This window comes from Osmerus mordax, chromosome 24 (genome assembly GCF_038355195.1).
Source record: "Osmerus mordax isolate fOsmMor3 chromosome 24, fOsmMor3.pri, whole genome shotgun sequence".
NCBI lineage: Eukaryota > Metazoa > Chordata > Actinopteri > Osmeriformes > Osmeridae > Osmerus > Osmerus mordax.
The window spans coordinates 2696395-2709436 of record NC_090073.1 but is presented as its reverse complement, the minus strand read 5'-3'; the positions used below and the strand labels follow the sequence as shown (position 1 = coordinate 2709436).

Sequence of the window (13042 nt, the reverse complement as noted above, 5' to 3'; positions counted from 1 at the left end):
CCATAACAAACTCGCTTGAATCTGAAAAGCCCCTCATGGGTTATGAAGGCAGTCAGGTCTCTGCTGTCCTCATGTAGAGGAACCTGGTAGTAAGCATTTGTGAGGTCGATGGTGGAGAACATGGTTTGTCCCCTGAGTTCTGAAAAGAGCTCCTCCATGTGAGGAATGGGGTAACAATCAGTTACCACCGCCTTGTTGGGCTCCCTGAGGTCCGTACACATCCGTATTCTTGTTGAGCTCTTTCCTTGTGTCACAACGATTGGCGACACCCAGGGAGAAGGGTCTATCTTCTCGATGATGTCAGCGTCTAGCAGAAGTTTTAATTCAACCGAAACAGCATTCCTGACAGAGAAGGGCAGCCTCCTCTATTTCTGCTGCATAGGTTTAACATAATCTCTTACTTTTACTTTCTGCACCAAGTTTTTCACACAGCCCATGGTAGGTAGAGGTGAAGCTGGAGGGGCAGGCAAGGGTGGAACCACTATTTCTCTCACTGTCTGTTCTGATCTGACTTTTACTCTGTTTCCCACAATGACCATTTTCAGTGCCTGGATTAAGTCTAACCTAAGCAGTGGTGAACCTGATTCTACAATGTCAAATGAGGCTGGAGCAGAACATCCATCATGTATCCATTTGTATCCAGTTGTCCCAATACTGGGATTCTCTGTCTTGAGTACGTCACCAGAGGAATCTCAGTTTGTTTCAAGGACAGAATGAGTTCTCATAGACCTCAGCAGGCAGCAATGACACTGATGATCCAGTATCCACTATCATCTGGAATGGCTGCATATTAGGTGATGTGTCTAATTCTACAGTGCACATTATTTTCTTATCTTTTGGGACAGTATCTTTTAGAAATAACACAGTCAGCTCGGCAATAACCACCTCCCTCAACTCATGTTTTTGACCTGAGCGGCACACTTTAGCAAAATGTCCAGTCTTTCCACATGACTAACAGCAAACGTTCACGTATGCGTCCACTGAAGGCTAAAGTGTTTTTCTATATATATATATTTTTTTAAGAATGACAATAAAAGTGCAATCTCCGGGTCGGGGAGGAGATCTGGACCCAAGTGGAGGAGTTCAAGTATCTCGGGGTCTTGTTCACGAGTGAGGGAAGAATCTAGCGCGAGATCGACAGGCGGTGCGGCGTCCACAGTGATGCGGGCTCTGCATCGGTCTGTTGTGGTGAAAAAGGAGCTGAGTCGAAAGGCGAAGCTCTCTATTTACCAGTCGATCTACGTTCCTACCCTCACCTATGGTCACGAACTGTGGGTAGTGACCGAAAGAACGAGATCGCGAATTCAAGCAGCCAAAATGAGTTTTCTCCGCAGGGTGTCAGGGCTCTCCCTTAGAGATAGGGTGAGAATCTCGGTCATCCGGGAGGGGCTCAGAGTAGACCCGCTGCTCCTCCGCGTCGAGAGGGGCCAGTTGAGGTGGCTGGGGCATCTGATAAGGATGCCTCCTGGACGCCTCCCTGGTGAGGTGTTCTGGGCACGTCCCACTTGGAAGAGGCCCCGGCGAAGACCCAGGACACGCTGGAGGGACTATGTCTCTCGGCTGGCCTGGGAACGCCTTGGGGTCCCCCAGGAAGAGCTGGTGGAAGCGGCCGGGGAGCGGGAAGTCTGGGCCTCCCTGCTTAGGTTGCTGCCCCCGCGACCCGACCCCCGGAAAAGCGGAAGATGATGGATGGATGGATGATAATAAAATCTATCTAGTTAACTATGCTGGGCCTGCTGAACCTATACCACTTCCACAACTACTGGTCAGTGATGCATTACTTCTGTTTCTGAAGACCCGTGATGTCAATTAACCAATGACTTTTGAAAACAGTTAAAGTGACATTATTTCTTAACTTTTGTATTTAAATTAATTCATTCTTTGGAGATGAAGTAAACACGTAAATCCATTCATGCTGGGTCATATTGCGAGATGAAAAGTCTGTACTTATGTTTCTGAACACGGACAGAATAGTGCGCTGGAATTCACTCGACGGAACTGTCTATTGACATTTTGTTTCCGCCTGTTTGAAATGATTTGCAACACATGTTAATTTAGCTTGACCATAAGCTTGACTAGACACGGAGCAGGCTAGTTCAGAGGTATCAGTTACCTTGGTTACTTAGCTAGAACTCGAATAATCCACCTCAATGGAACGGAATTCTCGCGGAAAGAAGCGAGACTTGTCGAAAGCCTGGTTTTTCCTTAATCTATGTCGATGGAATACCCCCAGGTAAATGTACAATAATATGATGTATAGTATATCTTAACCCTTATGTTGTCTTCAGGGTCAAACATGACCTGTCATTATATTTAACAGCAGAGAAAACCATAAAATGATGGTGGGGGTTCAGCTTGAAATTGATTCTTTTTCTTAGTGACCCTAACATTCATAGAAGGTTTAAAGTCTATGGGTCATTTTGGACTGCAGTTATTAAAAAAGTAAACGTAACATCACAACAACCACAGAGACACACTGATACGCAGATTTTCTATACATGTGTGAGGTTGTCTCTTGCTGTGGTCAAGAGGTCACAGAGCAGGCCTTGGACAATACACATATAGATCAAGGAATGTGCTCTGGTCAACTTAGGTTAAGTGCAAGATGCAGAGAATAGTACAAGCAATGATTGATGACCGCATCACCTGTGTGTTGTTTCTTCTGTGCATCAAGTTGTGGAATGTGTACCGTTTAAGGAGATGTTGTGGTGGTAACTATATTTGTACAGTCCAGCCATATATAAAGGACTTCTGAGAGACATGTTTTGTCACTCATCCTAGCCACTCTGTTGTGGATTGTTGGCATGATCCGACGTCGAGCTAATAAAACCTAGTCAACCCTTTTTATAATTGTCGTGACTCTTTCCGGCCTGCCTGCTGAGAGATCTCATCCTTACACACACGTACACAATGGGAGATTGAGATTATGTGTACTACTGATTTAGGTTACAGAGTCTATAAAGGTGCTGCAGATGACAGTACCTCCCATTCTCTCTTTGCTAAAGCCATGACTGCTCATTTCAGTGTCGTAATAAAACAAGTGGTGTCCACGGATTCAATTCAGTCTTTTTGCACTGTTATGAGGGAAACCCCAGATGTTCACAAAGTGTGTGGTGGACGACAGGTTGTGTATTCATGCATAATAGATTTAGAGTTTACATTTCAGATAAGCTGCGTTTCATTACCCTTTGGACAAGGACTTACAGATTGTTAACACTACCCAAATACACTCACCGGCCACTGCTTGTTAACAGAAATAGCTAATCAGCCAATCACATGGCAGCAACTCAATGCATTTAGGCATGTAGACGTGGTCAAGACAACTTTCTCAAGTTCAAACCGAGCAACAGAATGAGATGAGTATTTCAGAAACTGCTGATACACTGGTCATCTCTAGGGTTTACAGAGAAAGGTCAGAAAAAGAGAACATATTGTGAGCGGCAGTTTTGTGGACCAAAATGCCTTGTTGATGTCAGAGGTCAGAGGAGAATGGGCAGACTGGTTCGAGATGATTGAAAGGTACACTAACTCGAATAACAACTTTTTACAACCAAGGTATGCATAATACCATCAAATACTTTTCAAACTACTTCTCACTGATGACAGAAAGCCTATCTTATTCTTGGCATGATGTTTATACCCAACTTGAGAATGAATGATATTGTCTAAAATGAACCATACAGACATTGTGCTATTATAACTTTGCTATTGTCTCATGTAGAACATAAATACAGACCTCAGTGTCTCCAGTTTGCAGAGTGGATTCCCCAGTCCAGCAGAGAGCAGCTTCATGCCTGAATCCCCCAGGTTGTTGTTACTCAAGTCCAGCTCTGTAAGCTCTGAGGAGGGGAGAGCTGAGGCCAGCGCTTCACAGCACCGTTCTGAGAGGTCACAGTCATTCAGCCTGCATGACATAAGGAGAACATGACACATCATCAGAGTCATAGTTTGTACGATAGGATCATACGATAATCAAATATCACATCACAGTATGTCCTAAATTATATCATTCTTAAAATTGCTTTATACATACAGAGCAGTTTTGGAGTCTTTGACCACTGGCAGCAGCCTCAGAAGACCTTCCTCTGATCTGGAGTATATCTTCAGGTCAAACACGTCCATCTTCTCTTCTGAAGTCAGCAACACAAAGAACAGAGCTGACCACTGTGTAGATGAGAGTATCTCACTGGAGAGACTTCCTGAGCTCAGGTAGTGTTGGATCTCCTCCACCAGAGAATGGTCATTCAGTTCATTCAGACAGTGGAACAGATTCATGCATCTCTCTGGAGAGGACTCCATTCTAATCTTCTTCTTGATGTACTTGACTGTTTCCTCATGGCTCTGTGTGTTGCTTCCTGTATGAGTCAGTAGGCCTCGTAAGTCAGACTGATTGGACTCCATTGAGAGGCCCAGGAAGAAGCGGAGGAAAAGGTCCAGGTGTCCATTCTTACTCTGCAAGGCCTTGTCCACAGCACTCTTGTACACTGAGATGGACTCATCACTGTCAGATATGTCTGAGGTGGACTGAGACATCAGATTCTCATTGTTGTTGATGAATGAGAGAAACACAAACACAGCAGCCAGAAACTCCTGAAAGCTCAGATGGACAAAGCAGAACACCTTCTCCTGGAAGACTTTACCATCCTGTCTGAAGATCTGTGTGAACACTCCTGAGTACACTGAGGCATCACGGACATCAATGCCACACTCTGTCAGGTCTTTCTCATAGAAAATCAGGTTGCCTTTGTCCAGCTGGTGAAAGGCCAGTTTTCCCAGTGACAGAATGCTCTTAATGCTCTCTTCATCCCAGTGTGGATCTGTCTCAGTTTTCCCATGATACTTCACTTTCTTCTGTTTGGTCTGTAACACCAGGAAGGCTGTGTACATCTCAGTCAGGGTCTTGGGCATCTTCTCTTTCTTCTCTGTTCTCAGCAGGTGCTCCAGGACTGTCACACACATTAGGGAGAAGACTGGAATGTGGCACATGATGTAGAGAGTCCTAGATGTCTTGATGTGTGAGATGATTCTCTTGGCCAGGATCTCATCACTGCATCTCTTCATGATGTACTCCTCCTTCTGATCATCATTGAACCCTCGTACCTCTGTCACCAGGTCAACACACTCAGAAGGGATCTGATTGGCTGCTGCAGGTCGAGTGGTGATCCAGATGAGAGCAGAGGGAAGCAGGTTTCCTTTGATCAGGTTGGTCAGCAGCACATCCACTGAGGTGCACTCTGTGACATCACACCAGGTCTTGTTCTTTTTGAAGGCTAAGGGCAGTCGACACTCATCCAGACCATCAAAGACAAACAGAACGTTGTACTTGTCATAGATGGAGATTCCTGATTGTCTGGTTTCTGAGAAGAAGTGATGGACAAGTTCCATCAGACTGAACTCTTCTCCATCCAACAGATTCAGCTCTCGAAACGGCAGAGGAAAGATGAACTGGATTTCCTGATTGGCTAGTCCCTCAGCCCAGTCCGTGATGAACTTCTGCACAGAGACAGTTTTTCCGATACCAGCAACTCCTTTTGTCAGAACAATTCTTATAGATGCGTCTCGTCCAGTTGAGGGTTTAAAGATGTTGTTGCATGTGATGGCTTTTTCTGTTTTTGCTGATTTCCTGGATGCTGTCTCAATCTGTCTCACCTCATGTTCTTTATTGATCTCTCCACTCTCACCCTCTGTGATGTAGAGATCTGTGTAGATCTTATTGAGAAGAGTTGGGTTTCCTTGTTTAGCTATGCCCTCAAACACAGTTTCAAACTTCTTCTTCAGTTCAGATTTGAGTTTCTGTCGACAAATCTCAGCACGCTCATCTGAACAGAAAACAAAACACACGTTAAGTGTGTGTTTTTGTTAAACGTAGTTTTGATTATTGACAGAGTATGAAAGTGTTTCCTCTACATTCAATTCCATTTTCAATTTCAAATCTATCTAAACTTATATGATCATTTATCAGGTACACAATAATGAAACAGTTTAGTATACTCACAGATTGTACAAGGTTATCGGAATACTTACACAACATTGGGCTACTCTGAATCTCATAACTTTCTTCATATATCTAACCTTCATCATAAACCATCAGTCGGTCAACTAAGACTAAATATGGAGTCTCTTACTTTCCTCCAGAGTGTCAGCCAGCTCCTTCTGGTTCATGTTTCTCAGGACGTGCAGTGTGATCTTCAGAGCTCCCTCTCTGGCACTGCTCTCCTGCTTCTGATATTCAGGGTCCACCACTTCCTGGTCCTCCCTCTGACTCTCTAAGCCTTCTGGGAAATCTGGACTCAGAATCCTCTTCATCCTTTTCAGCTCTTCCTTCACAAACCTGATGACAGTCTCCTCAAGCACCTGAAACGGAGAAGAAGGATATCAAATGAACAAGGAACTATCTACACAGTAGAACAACATTTTTATAATGATTGTCTTGTTTGTCATTTAGATTAAATGAAAACAAAATGACTCACTGTGAATATGGAGGACAAGTCCTCCTGGTGACTCTGGTCTGTCTCAGGCTTCTCCTGTTGATCTCTGAGGAGAAGAGATTACATTACATAAACACATGAACCACATGTAGAATGGCTAATGATCTACTAAAGAGTATATCATACAAAAACATGAGTGGTAAACTGAACTGTATCCACTTCTGTATACACACAGACATACTGTATAAGAGTGATACCATCACCACCAAGTAAACCATTGTGGTGGCGTAAGTTGCCTAATATTCCCAAGAAAAACCCAATACATTAATTCAACACAATGATTTATTTCCTTAAAACTATCTAGTTGTAGCACAGCATGGTAAGAAAGAGACTAGGAGATGACCTTAGACCCACATCCTTTTAAAAGAACCTGGTAAACAAGAGTCAGATTGATACCTCTAACTAAGGAACTAGAGCCCCATGGAATCTAAGCATGGAAAGGTTTCATGAGCAGAGATAGTCCAGGAATAGATTTGTGTATCAAAATGGAACAAATGATGGGGAGGTTAAGATCAGCTGTTGGTATTGCAGGGGGGGGGGGGGGGGGGGACATGTTAAGCAATATTTCAGTATAAATGACGTCTGTATTTTGACTCTGTGCCTTTCTGCCACCCTACAGTCAGCAGCTCTAACCCTGTGTTTTAGTAGGGATGTGATGAGGGATACTTTAGTATCTACAGACAGCAGCTCTAACCCTGTGTTTTAGTAGGGATGTGATGAGGGATACTTTAGTATCTACAGTCAGCAGCTCTAACCCTGTGTTTTAGTAGGGATGTGATGAGGGATACTTTAGTATCTACAGTCAGCAGCTCTAACCCTGTGTTTTAGTAGGGATGTGATGAGGGATACTTTAGTATCTACAGTCAGCAGCTCTAACCCTGTGTTTTAGTAGGGATGTTCCTTAGGCTTTCACTTCTAAAAACTTTCAAATTATCAATATTTCTTTGTTTGTTAATACATTTGTATTGGAGAGAAATCAAAAATGTTTTTACAATTGATTCTCAGAATTTCAACCAGACACTGAAGAATGACATCAGGGTCCACCTCGCACAGGGCTGCATGTTTGCTAGCAGCCTGCTTTAGACACTGCAGCACTCCTCCACCCAGGAGTTTAAGACCTTCTGGTCTCAAGCAGTCTAAGTGGGCTGAGCCCCGCCCGGTCTGTGCTCATACCAGGCCTGGTACCTGCAGGGCTTTGACTCTCATGCTGTCTGTGTGTGTGTGTGTGTGTGTGCATGGAGGTTATGACTAGGGTGACCAAACATCTGTGCATGTGTGTGTGTTTGTGTGAATGTGTGTGTAGGGAGAGGGAGGTTATGTTTGTCAGTCACTGATCTCTTTTTATTGCATGTAAAGCTATTATACAAAAACTCAGTATTGACATTATAGGTCAAGTATTTTAAAATTGAGAAGTTATAACTACCTGGTTAGTTTAGGACTGGTTTAACTGAAGGCTTCCACTAGGAGGAGATGTCTGTGTTCTAAGCTCACATTCAGGTTAGCTGAACTAGTTAGAGCTGGTGTTTGTGTCTACAGGAGAGTATCTCTCCAGGAGCAGGGTTGGAGTGTAAACCTACAGGATGGTATCTCTCAATAGCAGGGTTGGAATATAAACCTACAGGAGGGTATCTCTCCAGGAGCAGGGTTGGAGTGTAAACCTACAGGAGGGTATCTCTCAATAGCAGGGTTGGAATATAAACCTACAGGAGGGTATCTCTCCAGGAGCAGGGTTGGAATATAAACCTACAGGAGGGTATCTCTCCAGGAGCAGGGTTGGAGTGTAAACCTACAGGAGGGTATCTCTCCAGGAGCAGGGTTGGAGTGTAAACCTACAGGAGGGTATCTCTCCAGGAGCAGGGTTGGAGTGTAAACCTACAGGAGGGTATCTCCCAAGGAGCAGGGTTGTGACAAATATATGTTAAGTAACATTGTTTTGGTGATGTGGGCCTCACATGCACACACAGATGTGTGCTCCAGTTATGACCCTGTTCCAGTTATGACCCTGTTCCAGTTAGGACCCAGCTCCAGTTAGGACCCTGCTCCAGTTAGGACCCTGCTCCAGTTATGACCCTGCCCCAGTTATGACCCTGCTCTAGTCTAACCCTAACCCTAGTTCTGCCACCAGAATTAAGAGTTTACTACAAGACTGTCTTCACAATCACAACTCCTAGCCCACAGTACCTGAGGAACGGTCTCTGGCTTGTTGTTTGTTGAGATTTTGACCGTTTTAAAGACTGAATAAACTTTTCAAACTCTGCTGAGCAGTGACCAGTTTTTGTACTTGGAATTTGGAGAAAACATGAATAAAAATATACAACAGCAGGTTGTGCTCTGACATGAATAAGAAATGCTGCATTGATTCATATGGGCCCAAATACATTTAAACACTATCATTATAATCACAAATAAACTATAAGACAAATATATTATAATATAGGAATGTTGAGTCCCAGTAGAGACAGCTTCTTCACAACATGTCACCTTCATCACATAACATTGAACACCATGAGAGGTCAGTACATACCCTTCCTCATTAGAAGGTCCTCCATCACTGAAATTGATAGGTTCAAACATGGACCTGTCACTCTTCATGGACACACAGCTGGGTACAGGTGAGGCTGGTCTCTGCTGTCTCATCCTGTCAAACACAACAAAGTGTCTTAAAAACATAAATCACTAAAGTAGACACCACAGACACAGCCATCATTTCAACAAACATTTGTTGCTAGAATCATTCATTAGTAGGGTCAGAATCAGGCTTGAATGTTGCTGTTCAATAGGACTGAGAGTCAGACAGGCAGGTTTCCAGACCTGTTGTTACTCTGTATCTCTCACTGTGAACCTTTACCACATGGTCTGTTTGTCAGCCAGGCTGGCAGTCAGCAGCTCTAACCCTGTGTTTTAGTAGGGATGTGATGAGGGATACTTTAGTATCTACAGTAGGCAGCTGTAACCCTGTGTTTTAGTAGGGATGTGATGAGGGATACTTTAGTATCTACAGTCAGCAGCTCTAACCCTGTGTTTTAGTAGGGATGTGATGAGGGATACTTTAGTATCTACAGTCAGCAGCTCTAACCCAGTGTTTTAGTAGAGATGTGATGAGGGATACTTTAGTATCTACAGTCAGCAGCTCTAACCCTGTGTTTTAGTAGGGATGTTCTTTAGGCTTTCACTTCTATCAGCTTTTAAATTATAAATATTTCTTTGTCTGTTAATACATTTGTATTGGAGAGACATAAAACATTTTTAACAATTGATTCTCAGAATTTCAACCAGACACTGAAGAATGACATCAGGTTCCACCTCACACAGGGCTGCATGTTTGCTAGCAGCCTGCTTTAGACACTGCAGCAGTCCTCCACCCAGGAGTTTAAGACCTTCTGGTCTCAAGCAGTCTAAGTGGGCTGAGCCCCGCCCGGTCTGTGCTCATACCAGGCCTGGTACCTGCAGGGCTTTGACTCTCATGCTGTCTCTGTGTGTGTGTGTGTGTGTGTGTGTGTGTGTGTGTGTGTGTGTGTGTGTGTGTGTGTGTGTGTGTGTGTGTGTGTGTGTGTGTGTGTGTGCGTGCGTGTTTGTGTGTGTGTGTGTGTGTGTGTGTGTGTGCATGGAGGTTATGACTAGGGTGACCAAACATCTGTGCATGTGTGTGTGTTTGTGTGAATGTGTGTGTAGGGAGAGGGAGGTTATGTTTGTCAGTCACTGATCTCTTTTTATTGCATGTAAAGCTATATACAAAAACTCAGTATTGACATTATAGGTCAAGTATTTTAAAATTGAGAAGTTATAACTACCTGGTTAGTTTAGGACTGGTTTAACTGAAGGCTTCCACTAGGAGGAGACGTCTGTGTTCTAAGCTCACATTCAGGTTACATTTAGTCATTTAGCAGACGCTCTTATCCAGAGCTGAACTAGTTAGAGCTGGTGTTTGTGTCTACAGGAGAGTATCTCTCCAGGAGCAGGGTTGGAGTGTAAACCTACAGGATGGTATCTCTCAATAGCGGAATATAAACCTACAGGATGGTATCTCTCCAGGAGCAGGGTTGTGACACATATATGTAGAGCAACATTGTTTTGGTGATGTGGGCCTCACAGACACACACAGATGTAAGCTCCAGTTATGACCCTGCTCCAGTTATGACCCTGCCCCAGTTATGACCCTGCCCCAGTTATGACCCTGCTCCAGTTATGACCCTGCCCCAGTTATGACCCTGCTCCAGTTATGACCCTGCCCCAGTTATGACCCTGCTCCAGTTATGACCCTGCCCCAGTTATGACCCTGCTCCAGTTATGACCCTGCTCCAGTTATGACCCTGCCTCAGTTATGACCCTGCCCCAGTTATGACCCTGCTCCAGTTATGACCCTCCACCAGTCATGACCCTGCTCCAGTTATGACCCTGCCCCAGTTTTGATCCTGCTCCAGACATAACCCTACTCCAGTTATAACCCTGCCTCAGTTATGACCAGTTTTTGTACTTGGAATTTGGAGAAAACACAAATACACAACAGCAGGTTGTGCTCTGACATGAATAAGAAATGCTGCATTGATTCATATGGGCCCAAATACATTTAAACACTATCATTATAATCACAAACAAACTATAAGACAAATACATTATAATATAGGAATGTTGAGTCCCAGTAGAGACAGCTTCTTCACACCATGTCACCTTCATCACATAACATTGAACACCATGAGAGGTCAGTACATACCCTTCCTCATTAGAAGGTCCTCCATCACTGAAATTGATAGGTCGATCCATAGACCTGGCACTCTTCATGGACACACAGCTGGGTACAGGTGAGGCTGGTCTCTGCTGTCTCATCCTGTCAAACACAACAACGTGTCTTACAAACATAAATCACTAAAGTAGACACCACAGACACAGTCATCATTTCAACAAACATTTGTTGCTAGAATCATTCATTAGTAGGGTCAGAATCAGGCTTGAATGTTGCTGTTCAATAGGACTGAGAGTCAGACAGGCAGGTTTCCAGACCTGTTGTTACTCTGTATCTCTCACTGTGAACCTTTACCACATGGTCTGTATGTCAGCCAGGCTGGCAGTCAGCAGCTCTAACCCTGTGTTTTAGTAGAGATGTGATGAGGGATACTTTAGTATCTACAGTCAGCAGCTCTAACCCTGTGTTTTAGTAGGGATGTGATGAGGGATACTTTAGTATCTACAGTCAGCAGCTCTAACCCTGTGTTTTAGTAGGGATGTGATGAGGGATACTTTAGTATCTACAGTCAGCAGCTCTAACCCTGTGTTTTAGTAGGGATGTGATGAGGGATACTTTAGTATCTACAGTCAGCAGCTCTAACCCTGAGTTTTAGTAGGGATGTTCCTTAGGCTTTCACTTCTAAAAACTTTTAAATTATAAATATTTCTTTGTTTGTTAATACATTTGTATTGGAGAGAAATTAAAAATGTTTTTACAATTGATTCTCAGAATTTCAACCAGACACTGAAGAATGACATCAGGGTCCACCTCACACAGGGCATGTTTGCTAGCAGCCTGCTTTAGACACTGCAGCACTCCTCCACCCAGGAGTTTAAGACCTTCTGGTCTCAACCAGTCTAAGTGGGCTGAGCCCCGACCGGTCTGTGCTCATACCAGGCCTGGTACCTGCAGGGCTTTGACTCTGATTGTTATGCTGTGTGTGTGTGTGTCTGTGTTTGTGTGTGTGTGTGTGTGTGTGCATGGAGGTTATGACTAGGGTGACCAAACATCTGTGCATGTGTGTGTGTTTGTGTGTGTAGGGAGAGGGAGGTTATGTTTGTCAGTCACTGATCTCTTTTTATTGCATGTAAAGCTATTATACAAAAACTCAGTATTGACATTATATGTCAAGTATTTTAAAATTGAGAAGTTATAACTACCTGATTAGTTTAGGACTGGTTTAACTGAAGGCTTCCACTAGGAGGAGATGTCTGTGTTCTAAGCTCACATTCAGGTTAGTTGAACTAGTTAGAGCTGGTGTTTGTGTCTACAGGAGAGTATCTCTCCAGGAGCAGGGTTGGAGTGTAAACCTACAGGATGGTATCTCTCAATAGCAGGGTTGGAGTGTAAACCTACAGGAGGGTATCTCTCAATAGCAGGGTTGGAATATAAACCTACAGGAGGGTATCTCTCCAGGAGCAGGGTTGGAGTGTAAACCTACAGGAGGGTATCTCTCCAGGAGCAGGGTTGGAGTGTAAACCTACAGGAGGGTATCTCCCAAGGAGCAGGGTTGTGACAAATATATGTTAAGTAACATTGTTTTGGTGATGTGGGCCTCACATGCACACACAGATGTGTGCTCCAGTTATGACCCTGCTCCAGTTATGACCCTGTTCCAGTTATGACCCTGTTCCAGTTAGGACCCTGCTCCAGTTAGGACCCTGCTCCAGTTAGGACCCTGCTCCAGTTATGACCCTGTTCCAGTTATGACCCTGTTCCAGTTAGGACCCTGCTCCAGTTATGACCCTGCCCCAGTTAGGACCCTGCTCAAGTTATGACCCTGCTCTAGTCTAACCCTAACCCTAGTTCTGCCACCAGAATTAAGAGTTTA

The 13042-nt window shown here is 44.0% G+C and overlaps 1 protein-coding gene across 8 annotated transcripts in view; it reads right to left on the bottom strand.

The window, feature by feature from the left end:
- Positions 1 to 13042, bottom strand: part of LOC136933033 (NACHT, LRR and PYD domains-containing protein 12-like) — a 561343-nt gene that overhangs the window by 184056 nt on the left and 364245 nt on the right. For all 8 annotated transcript variants that reach the window (XM_067228390.1, XM_067228387.1, XM_067228386.1 and 5 more), the window contains exons 7-10: positions 6471 to 6534; positions 6126 to 6354; positions 4034 to 5819; positions 3737 to 3904 (exon numbers count right to left, since the gene is read on the bottom strand). In XM_067228390.1, coding sequence (XP_067084491.1) covers positions 3737 to 3904; positions 4034 to 5819; positions 6126 to 6354; positions 6471 to 6534 — 2247 coding nt within the window. The remainder of the gene's footprint in view (positions 1 to 3736; positions 3905 to 4033; positions 5820 to 6125; positions 6355 to 6470; positions 6535 to 13042) is intronic.